The 16,717-nt window shown below is 36.9% G+C and overlaps 1 protein-coding gene across 1 annotated transcript; it reads right to left on the bottom strand.

Moving 5' to 3' along the window:
- Window positions 1-4,091: 4,091 nt before the first annotated feature.
- On the bottom strand, window positions 4,092-16,053 carry LOC140136867 (uncharacterized). The gene is made up of 8 exons (XM_072158470.1): window positions 15,917-16,053; window positions 12,872-13,179; window positions 12,175-12,313; window positions 11,263-11,400; window positions 9,503-9,640; window positions 7,675-7,773; window positions 5,760-5,832; window positions 4,092-5,489 (listed from the first exon to the last, which is right to left on the bottom strand). Exons 1-8 carry the CDS (start codon window positions 15,981-15,983, stop codon window positions 4,322-4,324), a joined length of 2,130 nt encoding a protein of 709 aa, XP_072014571.1. The 5' UTR covers window positions 15,984-16,053; the 3' UTR covers window positions 4,092-4,321.
- Between the last annotated feature and the right edge of the window lie 664 nt (window positions 16,054-16,717).

Here is a 16,717-nt window from a genome sequence, read left to right as displayed (position 1 = left end):
GTCATCAAAGGTCAGGTTATAGGTCAATTGGTTCAGGTCAAATTCAGGCATCAATTTTGAATACATGTGATAGTCTGTGATATCATACATGTCATAATGAGGCATCAATTTTGATATTTTGTCTGTTACTGGATATATAATGGAAATGTGTGAGGTGGATATACTAAAATACCTTGGGATGTAAATGGTGAGTACAATTTAGATTGCCTAGTTGAGATGGATTGGGCAAATAAATATAAAATAGTTACCAAAATCACATAAATGAAGCTTACGGAAAACTACCTAATATGGTGGTATAGGTGACAAAAAATACAATCTTTTTCAACATTGCTGTAGTGTGGTTGTGGTAACCTGTTACCTATGGCTTAATTAAGTTTCAGTGACATAGTGTCGCAAGTTCAAAATACAAAATATAGCTCAACATTGAAAATAGAAGCATTTTAACCGGTTCGTTTTTTGATAGTTGTGGAGCACCAAGTTCATGAAGTCATAAAAGAAATCAGGGACCACTTATTCCCATTTTACATATCAACATTATGTCCCTAATGTGTTAGCAACACATATCCAAAATTTTAACGAAATCCGTTGATAGTAAGCTTTCCAAAAGTGAATTTAAAACATCAATGATCCACTTTTTGGCTTATACCATTAGAAGCATGTACGCGTCATTGATACTGATCATGCTGATGCCACCAATTGAACGAGAAGATTTGCCCCTTCATTTTGCATACCACTTTGTCCAATTTCTTTTCTCATTTCTTCACAAAATGCAAAAAAATTCAATGGGTGTAGTACCCCCTTAAACATATTTTTGCCAATAATTTTGTTTAAAAATGGGACCAAAAATTTAAATTGGACGATATCTACGTGGCAGCTCTGAATTCGACTGTTCAGTGCCAGAAGTGGGTAAGTGCAATTGCTGCCATGTGTAGCTGCCAGTGTAGATGAGTAAAATATAGTGTGTGTAAATTGCCAAATTTACCCACTAATGGCACTGACCCCGGGCACTGACCAGTCAAAATATTCTTTATTTTGCCTTATACAATCCTAAATAAGTTAATCAAACAAATAAGAACCAAAATAAAGGCATCATTTATGACTTTGGTTTATTTATTCATAGTAAACCTTCTGGGTAGCTGCTCAGATACATATTGCAATATATAAAAATATAATATAAAATATAACTTACGACCAATAACTATATGACAGGTACATGTACAATTGTACATGAACGTACATGTATAAATTGCCCCCTTAAAGTGGCACACAGGATCACTCAAAGTGGAAAATTTTAGACATTGTTTTGTATCGTATCTTTAAAAGTAATGATGATAAGTATATACATAAAAGTATACATTTTCAGAAAGGAAATGATGCAAGGAATACAATTAGCAAGGCAGATTTCTGCACAAATGAGCACTATTTCAGAAAAGCGCCAAAATTAACAACTTGCCCTAAATATCAAAATTGACAAAAATGGCATATCTGTGTTCTAAAGACACAAATCTAGAAATTTTTGAATTTTTACTTCGTTTTGAAAATATACCTAAAATTATCTCAAATTTTGAGCTTTATAAAAACTGCTCATTTTTGCAGAAATCTGCCGTGCTAGTTGGATTCCTTGTGTCATTTCCTTTCTAAAAATGTATACTTTTATGTACTTATCATCATTACTTTTAAAGATACAATACAAAATAATGTTTAAAATTTCCGACTTTGAGTGATACTGTGTGCCCCCTTAAGGTGGTACTACATCCCTTGACAGATTTGTGACTATTTATTTTTGCATTTTTCTCAAAAAATAATAACATACTGGTAACAAAAGTATGTATATTATAGGGGCAAGGAATCCAGTTACTGCACTGGAATTTCAGTGACTCAATACAAGTGGTACGTTATTATGATAAGAAAAGATGTACTGCTAGAATGTACCTCATTTAATAACATATAAATGAATCACTTGTCTTAATCACTGAGATATCGGTGAAGTAATTGGATTCCTTGCCCCTATAATCTACATAACTTTTGTTACCAGTGTGTAGTTATTTTTTGAGAAAAATGCAAAATTAGTTACAAAATTTATCAGGGGGTGTAATACCACCTTAAGTCACTCTTCACAAGATACATAGTAAATAATGTGAGGGTAGAATTTCGTTACCCTGGCTATAACAACACCGCTAGAGATCATCTGAGAGGGGAGAGGCAAATTTCAAAACAAAATTTTACGAAAATGGTTTTAAATAGGCAACAAGTACAAAAAGGCCTAATATCAGGGAGGCCAGCTCGTGCATGCTTTTCTTGGGAGGGGGAAACGCCCCAAACTATCGATTTGGTATAGAATTGGCCTTAACTCAAGAACTGTAAAACATATGGAAATATTATAATTATAAATGTAATTATTATCTGATTGATTATTGGCTTTCTTGACTCGTTTCCTATATATGATCGATGTATATATTAATATTAACTTTATTACTCACTGCCGGTTTATTCGTAAAATGGCTAAAATTAGGTATGTCACAGTGGCTGCACAATAATTCTGCCACACTGTGCATGCAAGCATAACAGTGAATTGAAAAGCGCGCGCTTCAAAGTTGACCAATTTTAGAAAACATCATGTCAAAAAATGAATTTCCTCACAATGCTTCATTTATCCAAAATGTTTGAATTTTTAATATATGGTGTGTGAAGACTTTCCGAGGCTACCATCGGGTCCGCAAAAATTAAATATTGTTTTGTTTAAGAGCTACTGCCTGTTTTTATGGATTTTTGAAGATCGCTCATAAATCAGTAAATATAGGCCTATTGATATAAAGGGACCTACCACCATTTAGCTGAAATATTAATCTTTCTTAGCATGTAAATTATTTCCGTCGACAACGAATGACACACTTCCCTTGCCTTGAGTAAAACTAATTAAAAACAAAACATTATCAAAGAAATTTTTAGGGAGTAATTTTCCAAACCACAATAGCTCTAAGCCATTGTGTGTGCCCAAGGCCATACTATTTTTGTATACGCGATACAGTAGAATGGCTGTTCTTTTTACCATTTGTCTTCCCGTGTTAATCCAGATAACAAAATGTTAATTTAAAGTCTCATTGCAAATGAATTTTTATTTTTACTTTTCGGATTTAGCTTTGAGCAATGGTGACACACACCATGTTTTCAGAAAAAAATGAAAATTCTATTCCAGACATCGTCAAAATGTCAAACTTTGTATTTTTTTGTATTATATTTAAGTAATTAACTGCAGTTTCTTTATTCAACATCATAACAGGTTCATACTTGACAAATTTATGGTGAATGGATAGACTTTCATTAAATATTGAAAAACCCAAAACTACTCATGCCTAATTTACATAATAATATCATGAATACATAATTAGCTGTAATTAGCTAATTTGCATAATTAATTACTTTTTGTGTATTTTTTGTTATCAATTGAAATAACTTTGTATACAAAAAAAAAAAAAAAAACCGCACCCTGATATCATGTACGGTTTTCTATTGGCATCAATTTTGCATATTAATTAGCTGAACTTAGTCATTTTTTCACCTTTAATTTGTCTGCAGATTGGCTGAAATAGCTAAAATAGTATATTTGGTTAATTTATTATAATTATTCAATGATAGATTTTTAAATTTTGTTTTCTTTAACGAAGTACGGAAAGATAGGCATTTAACCTGTGATACTTAAATTAACGCTGCTTTTTCTAGCAAGGGTCCAAACAAACCTTCAAAATCTCGAAATATGCCAATTTTGTCATTATAGCCATTTGTGGCAGGTTTTAATTCCATTTACGAGCATCTTAAAATTGACACTACATTGACCGATTTCAATTCCGTTTTTTGATTTTTGATTCTTTAATAAAGCTCATTCATGTAGAAACATTAAATAACGTGTTTCTGCTGCGCTTATTTTTGGGGTGATATGCCTACTAAAATGGTTTTAAAGCGTTTTATATGAAAAAACACTACAACAACATTTTTTAAATGTTACCAAAATGGTATTGTATGACCCAGCATTTCAACATAGGCGTAGATCCTGGGGTATAAATCCACCCAATATTTTGCCAGGGGATGGTCCATACAATCACCCCCCCAATGTTGACGCCTTTATGGGGTTTCTGACCAAATTAACCTCATATTTGGCCATTTTAGCCCCCAAAGTGCACATTTTCGCACGCTTCGCGCGCATTTGTACCATAACCGGTAAAAACATTTTGTGCTTGCTGGGGGTGGTATCATTTTCTTCCTGATATGTTTTGTGTCTTTTGAAATTAATACATTATTACCTCCTTTGATGTATTGGTCCATTTTAGAAATAAGTATCTTCCCATTCAGATGTGCTAACGCGGCGAGTGGGATTATTTTCCGATCCGCTATCTTCAAATCCTTGGTTATCATTGGTAGCCGTGTGAGCTTTGTTATCATCTACTTTGTCATCTAAAATAGAGACATCTTGCTCATTTTCGTCAGCATTTTGGTTGGTTTGACTCTTGCTTTCTACTTGATTCACTTCATTTTTTCTTGTTTTAAAGGGGTACGTATTAAACTTGTCATGTAAATTTGCTTGACACTTGTCATCGTCTGCATTTTCTGTGTCTGTTTTGACCTTTTGAACTTCGCCATTCAAAGGCGTAGCGTCTTCCGGTATCTCGCGTTCTAGGTTGGTTCTACGCTTCGTAATTTTCTTCCTGGATTTGAAAGGGTATGTGTCGTAATTGTCAATCCAGGTTTCTTGTGATTTCTCATCTATCACATCGTCAGAGTTACCATCTTTCCTGACTGCCCAAGTTCCCCATTGGGAACTGTGAATGTTAGACGAAAATCGTCTTCCCCATAACTCAGATTGGGAATAAATATCTAATTTCTCTTCAGGTTTATCATCATTAGGTACGAACACAGTAATCTCTTTAAAAGCTGACACAGCATCGTTGTAGATGACACAAATATTGCCATCATCATCACCATTATCATCATTGTCATAGCCTACGTTCAGACATGTCAGATCAGCTTCTACTTTTAGATCAGCTTCTTCTTTACATTCAGTTGTATTTCCAGGTCCATGTTCTCCAACCGTGACCGAATTGAATTCTTCTTTAAGGGTAGTAAGTTCAGGAGACCACGATTTATCACGAGGAGTTTTCTTATCTTTATCATCAATGCCTTGTTTCAACGTTTCATGTCCATTACTGTGAATGTCAATCGATGGTTGTTCACGTCTAACTTCAGGCTCAACAACTTTTTCCTGATTCGGCACTTGCTCTACCATGTCTTCAGCATCTTCACCGCTCAAACCTACGTAGACATTGGGGCTGGATTGACTTTGCTGCTGTACCTCCATCTGCTGCTGTTTGTGTCGTGGTCCGCGTGGAGTACTTGTATAGAAATTTGACGATTCGTCTGGCAATTCGTTGATTTCCTCACTTCCTCTCAGTCCCTCATCATGCTCGCGTTGCTTCTTTGACTTTCGCCTGCAATATCTGAACAAAAGGTGGAAACATGTTTAAATAAATGAAACCTGCAAGCGATTTTGGCAGGCCGAAACGGGTGGGGCAAGCGATTTTTGGCACGCCACTTAGAAATTGTACGGCTCATAATTATTGCACAGCCCATAGTTTAGTTAGATATGAAGGATAGAACAAAATACTATACACAGTGATCCGTGAATTTTGTCTTTTTTACAGACTATTCTTGTTATTCCTGAAATTAATTATCCAAATTCCCAAGTTAATGGTACTCATTTTACTTACTTGAGAAAACAAATAACTGCCACCAACACCGCTAACACGATTAGTCCTCCGATGATTGAGCCAACAATCACACCTGGGGGAGTTAACAAAGTTTTATATTTTAACACGTACAATGTATTTAAACTATAAATAGACAAGTAGGAGTACTTACACATAAGACATGAATTGTAAGTAGTACATCAGTTAAATCAGTTTCCTATTTGTCAGTATGCTTCGACTACATCTATAAATACATATTTATAAATACGCACGTCAGTGATCCATGGGCACGACATACCAAGACCAGCAAGCGTGACCAAATCTCATGCCATTGACCACTATACAGAAAACAACATTTTTATCTGCCGACGGAAAAAATATTCATCGACGGAAACGTATCACACAGTTGAGCAAAATAGACAATTTTGCTGCGCAGTAGTCTCGTGTTGTACCGCATTTGCATTCAAATATACAGGAAGACCACCCACTGTGTAGAAGGTCACTTCGAGACTTACTGTCTATGGCAGCGCGAATGTGGTCATGTGCGTATTTATAAATACAAATTTGTAAATATAGTCGAATCATACTGTTTGTGGTTTACTATTGCTTAACAAATGTGTCAAATCAAGGGTTGGATGGATTACCAATCTTCCCAACGTTCCGATAGAAAAGTAAGATTGTTCTTCACGAGTGTGTTGAGTAAAAGCATGTTTGAGACCCAGATTGTTGCGGGAATTTCGAAACTAGTTTACCTAGAAGTTGAGCCTATATGGGGCACTGCAAACTATTAATGCGTACTCGCTAATTCGATGTCCGAATCAACTGAACTTTTGAAAATAAGATTTTTTCGTGGATATTTGTGGAACCATATGCGATATGCCTACTGTAAAAAGAGGATGCTAAAATCACGAAATAACTCTTAAAGGATCCAGTTACACTTAACAATGTATGTGTGATATTTGTCTTACTTTTAAAAGTAGTAAAAACATTGTTCCAAAAACTGAATACCGGTAGTCAGGTAATAATAACCCAACAACACAAAACCTAAGTTGATTAAAGTGTTTAACTTCAACACTACACTATTTTTCGCTCACCTGGAACGTTTTCACTAGTTCGACTAGCGTCTTCAGCAGATGGTGATGCTGCAATGTTATCTTGTCTACGATCGGGATAACATCCTATGATGTCATTCTGTCAATCATATGACATCATCAGTGAAGGATATCCCGACCGTAGACAAGATATCAACACAGCACCACCATCTGCTGAAGACGCTAGTCGAACTAGTGAAAACGTTCCAGGTGAGCGAAAAATAGTGTAGTGTTGAAGTTAAACTATTTAATCATTTTATCTACGTATGAATATCCACTCGTATACAAAACCTCTGTACAAAACCGAAAGCTTGATGGCCCAAGACATTTGAGTACATGGGTCCCAACAATTGTGTGCTCAACATAAAACACATTACACATACCCAGCAGTGATGAACTTCAAACCAAGATGGGCAAGTTTCAAATCTTGTAGTCGTATACAGTGGCGTGTCCGGGGGGCCTTTGGGTGCTGAAACCCCCCGCACTTTGTTAAAAAGCATGTAAAATCAGCCGTTTTAGCGATTTTAGCCATTAAGCCCCCCCGCACAACTCTGAAAGCCACCCTGAGCGCCCCCCGCAGGAAAAGATCCTGGACACGCGCCGGTGGTATAAGAGTGTGGTCTCAGAGGAGTAGAGAGTCAATAATCATTTTCAGATCCTCGATAACTTTACCCGTAGGGATGCAATCAAAACTCGACTGGCGGCCGGTTCCGGGCGGTTCTGTACGGTCATCCCTTATCATGTTTATCAGGTTTACATAAAGTTCTTGTTTATTTGGAATGAGTTTGATGACAAAAGTTTAACTCAAGATTGCAATAATTGGAATAACTATTTTTTTTCCTCACCAGCGTCAGATGTGGCGTGTGAAGTTTCTGGATGTATGGAAACGCTCGTCGTCGCCATTAGTATGAGTATAGGGTTTGATGAACCACCGACGGCTGTGTCTAAATAAAATAGAACATGATTTTAAATTACTTGGTACTCTAGATCGGTAAAGATGAGTAAGATTTGATCTTTCCCTAGATACTTTGCTCTGAAGATGGTACTCGCTAGAGTTCCGAAAGCTCAGCCCTCTGAAAAGGACTTCCATGCGATCTTTTTTTGGTCAAAGCAACCAAAAAAATCAAATTTCATTGTCTAAATCAATATATTATGGAAAAATAACACTTTGATGTTTTGCAAAAGTTTATTCTATAAATCATATAAAACTTGCTTGATTTATTGTTGTTAATGAGTTGTTTCAGCCCTCTTTACAACATAACCACAGGACCTACAAAAGTATTTCTGTGATATTTGAATTCTTCTACACACTCGCTATGAAATGACCAATGCAATTTTTGCCGAAGCTCACTACCATTCGCAAGATGCTGTGAACTACCAAATCGCATCAATATAAAATAAGATCAAACCTTACTAAAAATAGAACATGGTTACCGTTTCACTTATAAGATTTATGTCCTCAAATGACTATTGCAAGGTAATACAAAATAATATTGGCTGCTCTTTTTATGCTGTCATTGTGGAAATAATTTCATTTCTCCCGAATTGTTGTGCTCTCCGTACATAGCATTCTACTACCCTCTCAAGGCCGCCAGAAATAGAGCAGTGTGTGAGTTCTTTGGTTGTAACATCACCATCTTCTTGCCAGATCAGAAGACCTGTGTTTTATATACTGTATACATTGCCTACTTCTTGGCAGCTATGTGGAGCCGAGGTGGTGGCAGTTATGTGACTTCCATATGGCCTTAGCACTCCACCTTTAAAGGGTTTTTTCTCATTATCTGTACATCTCACATTGGATAAATAACTGTACAGTATAGAACACCTTTTGTGATTTATAGTGCGCCATGCCAAACCCACAATGCTCTCTTGCATACTTTACAGATTCTCACTGGCCAACGTATCCCGAATCATTCCATGAACCATTTAACACCTACTAGTATAGGGCCTTTTGACTGTGGTGATCCAAAACCATGCTATATCATAAAACCTGACTATATCCAAAGAGCTGCTGCCAGTGACTGCTAATTCCCCCCCAAAAAAAGTATAGGGCCTTTTGACTGTGGTGATCCAAAACCATGCTATATCATAAAACCTGACTATATCCAAAGAGCTGCTGCCAGTGACTGCTAATTCCCCCCTTTTTTCTCGGGGACAGCGGTTAGTGGGTTGTGAGCTGTCACTGGGTTTTTAGCAGTTCTCAGTATAGCATGGTGTATAGTATATAATGTGTAATAAAAAAAAAGGCACTGTGGTAGGGCTAACTTGCAGCTAACACGCGCATACCCGAGACATACAAAAATAAACCTTCGCAGCCAACTTCCTTCGTCTTGTACTATACGGATTACAACGGGACAATTGGCAGTAAAGACTTTGTCCAGAATAAATTCAAGTTAATCAGGGATATTTGTCTCATATCCCTGAATTACCTTTTCTTTTCAGTCTTCTTCACGAGTGCAAATTAACGACACCGGCGAGGCTCGAACCAGCACCCTTACGCACCAGAGTGTAGAACCCTATCCAAGCCCGTACGTAGGATCAATGGGGACTTCCAAAAAGTGTACCTTTTGGAATAAAAAGTAAGCTTGTGCAGGACTTTTTGTTATGTGGAACCCACACCACCCGTGGCTCTCGACGGATTACAAGAGTATAGCACCAAAGATTTCAACTTACTTTTGATTACTCCTGCATCTGATGACGCATGAGGTGTTGATGAAAGGGATGTCGGCTTTATCTCCGTATTCTGATACGTACTCGAGGTAGTTGATATCCCTTCAGTTGTGTGAGTTACTGTAGAGCTGGTTGGAAGAGCTAGTAAATAGAAATTATGCTGTCATTGCAATACCGTTATTGTTCTTATTGCACCTTACTGGGCTGCTCATTGGGCCTCTTCAGGTGTTCAGATTCTCAGACTGCTTAAACATTTGCACATTAATTTTTAGTTTTATATTGACTTCAGTTTCTAATGCGGCCCACACATTCAATTATATTGAGCAATATCAAAGACACAAAATCTACCACTGTGTACTATTTGGTAGATTTTATCTAGGGTCTTTGATATAATTGCCCAATATAATTGGACGTGTCTGGGCCGCATTACTAAGTCAAACGAAGGAATTGTTCCTCTCATTGTTAGGAATAAAAAATAAATAGAAGTCAATTATTGTCATATTCCGCTAGGGTGTTTATTACGGGAGTTATAGAGTAAAGTAGGTCGAATATCAAATATCTCATGCATGCACACAGAGGTCAAATTTTCAAAATGCATCGATTCAATGCACAAGAATGCCAAAAAACATTAGTTCCACCACAGATGTTGGAATATCTGTGGTCCCACTAATGTACACTCTAAATAAACAAAATGGTAAAAATTACTCAATATTGAGTAAAAGAGAGCTCAATATTGATTAAATCTTTGCTCATTTGAATCAACATTGAGTTATATTTATTCATTTTGTTGCATGCTCTGTTCCTTTTTTTACTCAACATTGAGTAATTTTTATTTAGAGTGTAGCAAAATAACAACCCAAACACATACTGTGGTGTATTTAATAGACATGGACATACGAGTATACCTGTTAGTTTTGGCACATTGAGCGCGTTTATTTTGAGCCAGATTATTCGTTATTTAGCGTATAAGTACATGTACTGCGAAAACAATGGATATTGCAGTAACCTAATTTATAATCTTTCCGTACACAGCCAATCGATTACGATTAGCGGCTCTATTCAATCTATTTAAATGATGCACCTAAGATAAGTTGGGCGGTGTACATGGTGTACATAGACGACTAAAGTGTCAATACGCTGTCAGGTCAGTTACCAATATGGCGGAACCTTTTTGTCCAAAACAAAAGGTATCACCTTATGAATAGCTTATCGGCAAACCAATTCGGAATCAAAGAAAACACGTAATCTATTTCTCTCCATGTTTATATAACCTCCTTGGATCACGAGTCGCAACTCTGTACTTAATTTGTGCCAGAAGTAGCATTTTGACGGTATTTGGTGAATGACCGGAAGTGACCTCCACCAAGGAATACTCAGTAAAAATACCGCCGACGGTGATGTTGACATGACCAGGGCCGTTCCTAGGGATTTTGCCGCCCTAGGCAAAGCCTCTCCCTGCAGCCCCACCAAAGCATTCCAAAAAAGTATTAAGGGGGTTACCCCTTGAAAACTCATCAGTTTTGACCTATTTGTATACTGCCCATTTTTTTCTTTTTATCCGCCCTCATTTTTTCTCCCCTTTTCTTTCTCCTTTTCCCTTTTTTTTTCTTTTTTTTCTTTGTTTTTTTTTTTTGCGCCCTCTTCGTGTGCCGCCCTAGGCGACCGCATTACCTGGCCTAATGGTCGGAACGGCCCTGGACATGGCAAAAAAAATTAACGTTTGCTTTTGTACGAATAGCACTTGATCAAACATTTCAACTTACTTTTGATAAATCCTGCATCTGATGACGCAGTAGGTGTTGATAAAAGGGATGTAGACTTTATCTTCGTATTCTGATACGTACTCGGGGTAGTTGATATCCTTTCAGTTGTGTGAGTTACTGTAGAGCTGGTTGGAAGAGCTAGTAAATGAAAATAATACTGTCATTGCAATACCGTTCCTATTGCACCCTACTGGGCTGCGCATTGGGCTTATCAAGTGTTCAGTTTCTCAGCCTGCTTAAACCAGGTGTGCATTTATTTCTAATTTTGTATTGATTTCAGTTTCTAATTAACCAATCAAAACCAAAACGCTTGTGATTTTTTTTTGTTTCTCAATGCCACAAAAAAGGTTAAACGACCCATCCATTGAATAGTGTCACAATCTAATCTGGGACTTAAAATAGGGAAACCTAAAAGAGAAACAAAGGGCATTGTAATGCAGAACCACAAACTTTAAAAGACCCATTGGATTAAAGAGTCGGGCTTTAACTTGTCTTTTCCTTTCCTTATCAACCAAAACCACAACAGTGCTTTGACAGCTTTCTTTTACATAATCACAATGAAAAGCAAAATATCATTTGTAAAAATGGCTTCGTGCATCTGGTTGGAGAGAACATTTTCATGGAATCTTTTGCCATTCTTCTGCGTTAATTGCCATGTTCCTGCGTTAAGGCATAAACATTTTTTCTGTTGACACGGGGCAATCTTCAGTGAACGGCTCTTTTCAGAGCCACCACTAATTTACTTGTTGACAAGGGGCGGTCTTCCAAAGGACAGTCTTCAGTGAACCGCTCTTTTCAGAGCCATCCTTAGGCAAGGGCCTACATTGTCTCATACTTTTGTCCTGAAGAAGTAAGAGCTACTACAGGCAAACCCGCTAAAACAAAACTTAATAGACTAATCATAATAATTACCTTCACATCCATACAGTTCAATTCGAAGTGCACACCTCCCTTCACAACTTGTAGTTACGATTCTAATAAATATAAGTCTCAACGGATTTGGAAACATTCGTCTGACTATTGTGTTACTATCTATGTTCCCATCAAAAACCTGAAATATATTGAAATTAAAAGATTCGTCATAGAGTAGTGTTTGCCTTTAAAGTCAAGTAAAAGCACAACAGGTGGCTTTATTCTCATTTATATTGGTTGTGTGAAATTTTGAACATGTATGGGAGATTTGACTCGTGTAATCTTTCACGAGTTGTTTTGAGGTTGTGATATTGTAATTAAATTATGGTGTCCGTTTCATGAGAACACACGTCTTTGTTTAGGGATGAAATCAAAACTCGACTGGAGGTTGACGGCCGGTTCCGCCCGGTTCCGTCCTGTTTCTATTGTTTAGAATAATAGCCGAGCCGAGCACCGGGTTCATGTAAACAGGTCGATATCCTATAGGTTATTATGTTGTTTGTGTTTATTATGTATATATGAAATAGTGGATCATCAATTGACTGATTAGGTCCTGTGCACATAAGTATAGTATAATGATAAAAAGGTAAGGACCATAGATGGAGCCCTGTGGGACACCATATGAGCAGTAATAGTAATCGTGTTGGATACATATATTATTTTGTATGTAAAACATTACTTTAATTAGTAATCTTACCTTTTCAATGTTGTGATCACCAATGATGGCACTCAAGTTTCCCTCTTGTAAACCATACAGTATTTTATATTGCATTGTATACATAAGCCTACTATTTTCTGGGCTTCCCTGTGTTGCAATAGCGGTTACGTAGATGGGATTGGAGAATGTTACTTGCAACCAAGGATTACTGTCGCTTTGACTTGCTCTCCAAGCCGTGTTCGCATTCAGCCGTGCATTACCAGCTCTCTCTGGGTTGGAAGAAACTTTCAGTTGGTCCTTGATTATTGTTCTATCTTCCATTCCTAATGCATTATCACATGGTGTACCTAATCGGAAACGAAAAGAGTTTCTGTACCGAAGTATTTGCCATACGTCATGTACGTGGACGCAGTACGCAGGAGCGTAGGCGCCCCCTCAAAAAAATATTGAAAACTTGACCCAAAGGCCAAAAAAAAGAAATTTTCGGAAAAGGTAAAAAATTTTTTTTAAAAATCCGGCTACGCCCCTGACGGTATGTGAACGTATGAATTTTATAATTCAAAACTGAAAAAAAGTTAACACAATTTATTATTGTGCCTAAGTATTACAACATGTAATACTTAGACACGTAATACTTAGATGCAGGAGGTAAAATGGCATCTTCTTCTAGTGAGTGGATTTAAGTAAATGAGCTGGGATACATATCGACTAAATCCGTCAGTCTCCTAACCTGTCCGCACGGCCGCTTCTCTGTGCCGGTTCGAACAGGATTATGGGTAAAACGAACAGGATTGGGGTAAGTAGAATGACGCCGAGATAGGGCCTGATGGAGTTAGGCTAGGATACATACACTGACTTGAATCGTGATGATATTTCATTCGCTCTTCCCATAATTCATAGTTCAAGCCAAAGGAAACTCCTCACGCCTGACAATAGATAGTCATTTAAGTAAAAATAATGTACATCTGGACAAAATTGGAACACCAATGTTTTTGCTTGCTAGTGACTCTCAGCACCCTCCTGAACAACATAGCTCGTAGAGAGGATAATAGATGGACAAAGAGGTTAACTGAATGGCAGCCTAGAACAGGAAAGAGAAGAAGGGGAAGACAAAAACGAAGATGGCATGATGATCTATAAACATCCTATTTGGGTACAACTTGGGCAAGAGAAGCACAGGACAGTAAAGTAAATGGAAGCTACTTGAGAAGGGCTACATGATATCAGACAGTGGGTGACACAGCCTGTGAGGTGAGGTTAGGTGAGCCTAATGGGCCGCTAATGCAGGGCTCAAATTTCAAAATTTGACTGATAGAGAAGAAATTCTAGACGTATGTGCAGAATTTACCAAGATCTGTACAGTTAAAAATCAAATCAGGACAAGACAGATACAAACATTAAATCAACTGATCAAACTGACTTCCCAAGTATAACAGTAAGAGAAGTGGAATTGGCAGTGAAACAATTGAAAGATAACAAAGCTCCGGGCCGGCACTTCAAGATAGGCGGTGTAGAGATAAACACACACCTTGTCATACTGTATAACAACATACTACAAGAGAAAATACCTAAAACCTGGAAATAGGCTAAAGTTATACTGCTTCACAAGAAGGGCGACAAAGCAGATATTAAGAATTACAGACCAACCAGTTTACTAATACTATCCCATACGTACGAAATCTTCACCAGAATAATACAAAACCGCATCAAGATAATACTGGTTGAGAATCAACCAAGAAAACAGGACGGATTCCGAGGGCTTCTCAACTACAGATCATCTTCAAAGGCAAATGAATACCAGTTGAAGAATTGCGTTGAGTATAATAGACTTCGAAAAAGCTTTCGACTCGGTAGAACACAGAGACCTATTCAGTTTTAAGAAAGATTGGAGTCAACGAAGATATGTACAAATCATGGAGGACATATATACAGATGCAACAGCCATAATTTATATTGAAAATGATGTATACAAACCAATACACATTAAAAGAGGTGTAAGACAGGGTGATACATTATATACAAAAATCTTCACAGCTGCCATGGAAGAAGTGTTCAAGAACCAAGAGGAGTCTTTGGTATCATTCAAAGAATAGACGATATAAATTTTGTTTGTACTATCTTCTATCGTGTTTATAGGGGATAGGCAGCAGGTCCAATGTTTTGAGTAGTGGATGCCGGCGCAATTACGATAAAATATTGGACCTGTCTGCTTATCCTCTATCACACGATAAAAAAATCCGTAACAAATGTCTAGCGTTTGTTTTCATTCTTAGTTAAAATAACATGGTTAGAAAAGATTAATTTTTAAATCAACACCAATAAAAATACCTCTTACTTATTCATTTCTACCGTGTAGTTCCGTGTAGTACCTTTTTTTAACCTCAATCGCCGACTACAATATAATGACGTCACACATATAGAATTAATCCAGTCGAATGATTCATCGATAGAAAGAAAACGAGGCAGCTTTAGCAAGGATGGCCACACGGAAACTAAAGGGAAAGGAAGGAAAGGGAAGGGAAGGGAAAGGGAAAGAAGAGAGAGGAAAGAAATGAAAGCCAGGACGGGAAGAGACGGGTAGGGACGGGAAGGGAAGAGCTGAGCTCCAATAAAACATGTAGAAATGGTTTTATGTTTTTGCCTGACACCATATTCACTGAACCTATACAGAAGTATTCTCTATTCCTGATTGTGTTTTTGTATTGCTGTAAAAGAGTAAAAGCGCTATGTGCAATCCAATATTGTTAGTATTATTATTATTATTGTTGTTGTTAATAAATTATTATTATTATTAGCAGTATTATTTTATTATTATTATTATTATTGTTGTTTTTGTGCTGTTGTTGTTATTATTGTTGTTGTTAATATTTTTTAATATATATATTATTATTATATTTATATTATATTTGTGGCATACTTCCCGTTGCATAATGGAAATGTCAGGACTACACGACACAGGCATATAACGCACAAACCCATAATAACGACGTGTTAATGTAATACACTTAGTTTCTCGCTCGGTATGATTAATTTGATTAATTCATACAAAATACCCATGAAGTTAAAAATTTATGTCAAACTTACCACCGATTAGGATCAGTAGAGGCGCTAAGTACAGAATCCATGTACAACCACGGAATATGGCTTCCATGTCCAAAACGACATAGTTGCTGCAATGAACTAAATACAACCTTTACCTGCAAATATTTTTGTCATATAATATTATTGTCTTATTGTTCAATGCATGCCATTTTTGCGTAACTATTGAACCGTCAAGTTCATACGAGGATATATTCGCCAATGGCTGCCTTAAGTAAAATGGTGTTTTTGGATTGATAAATTGTACCTGTTGCAGTTCAAGTCTAGTAAGGGACCGTTCATAAACACTTGTAATGGGGGGGGCTGATGCAAAAATGACCACAAATTTTCCTGGAAAAATTGAGTTTATATGCTTTTTTATGGGGTTGACCCATAATTTTCATGTCAAAAAGGGGGGCCTTGACATTTTTGAGACCTGTAAAGGGGGGCCCGAAAAATTTTCACGATAACATTTTTTTGCATCAGGCCCCCCCTAACAAGTGTTTGTGAACGGTCCCTAATTTTACAGAAAGTAAAGGACTCAAAACAATGATTTCCCCTACGTTGGTCTTATCCATATTTCACTTGGCTATTTCTATAATACTTACATTCCATATTCCAGAAAAATACAGCACTAATTTATTGAAATTATAAAAAAAATATTATCTTGTTTTGCCAAATGAAACATAGATTAATCCTAATCTTTTTAATTAGTTGTAACTGGTAATAAAAGTACAATTTTGCAATTTGAGGGAAAATGGGCCCAAAATATATGAAATTTTGCATGTTTTCTTGCAATTGTAGTCT

This window comes from Amphiura filiformis, chromosome 17, assembly GCF_039555335.1.
Source record: "Amphiura filiformis chromosome 17, Afil_fr2py, whole genome shotgun sequence".
Taxonomy (NCBI): Eukaryota; Metazoa; Echinodermata; class Ophiuroidea; order Amphilepidida; family Amphiuridae; genus Amphiura; species Amphiura filiformis.
The sequence above is the reverse complement of the archived record's forward strand: the minus strand, read 5'-3'. Positions and strand labels throughout refer to the sequence as shown.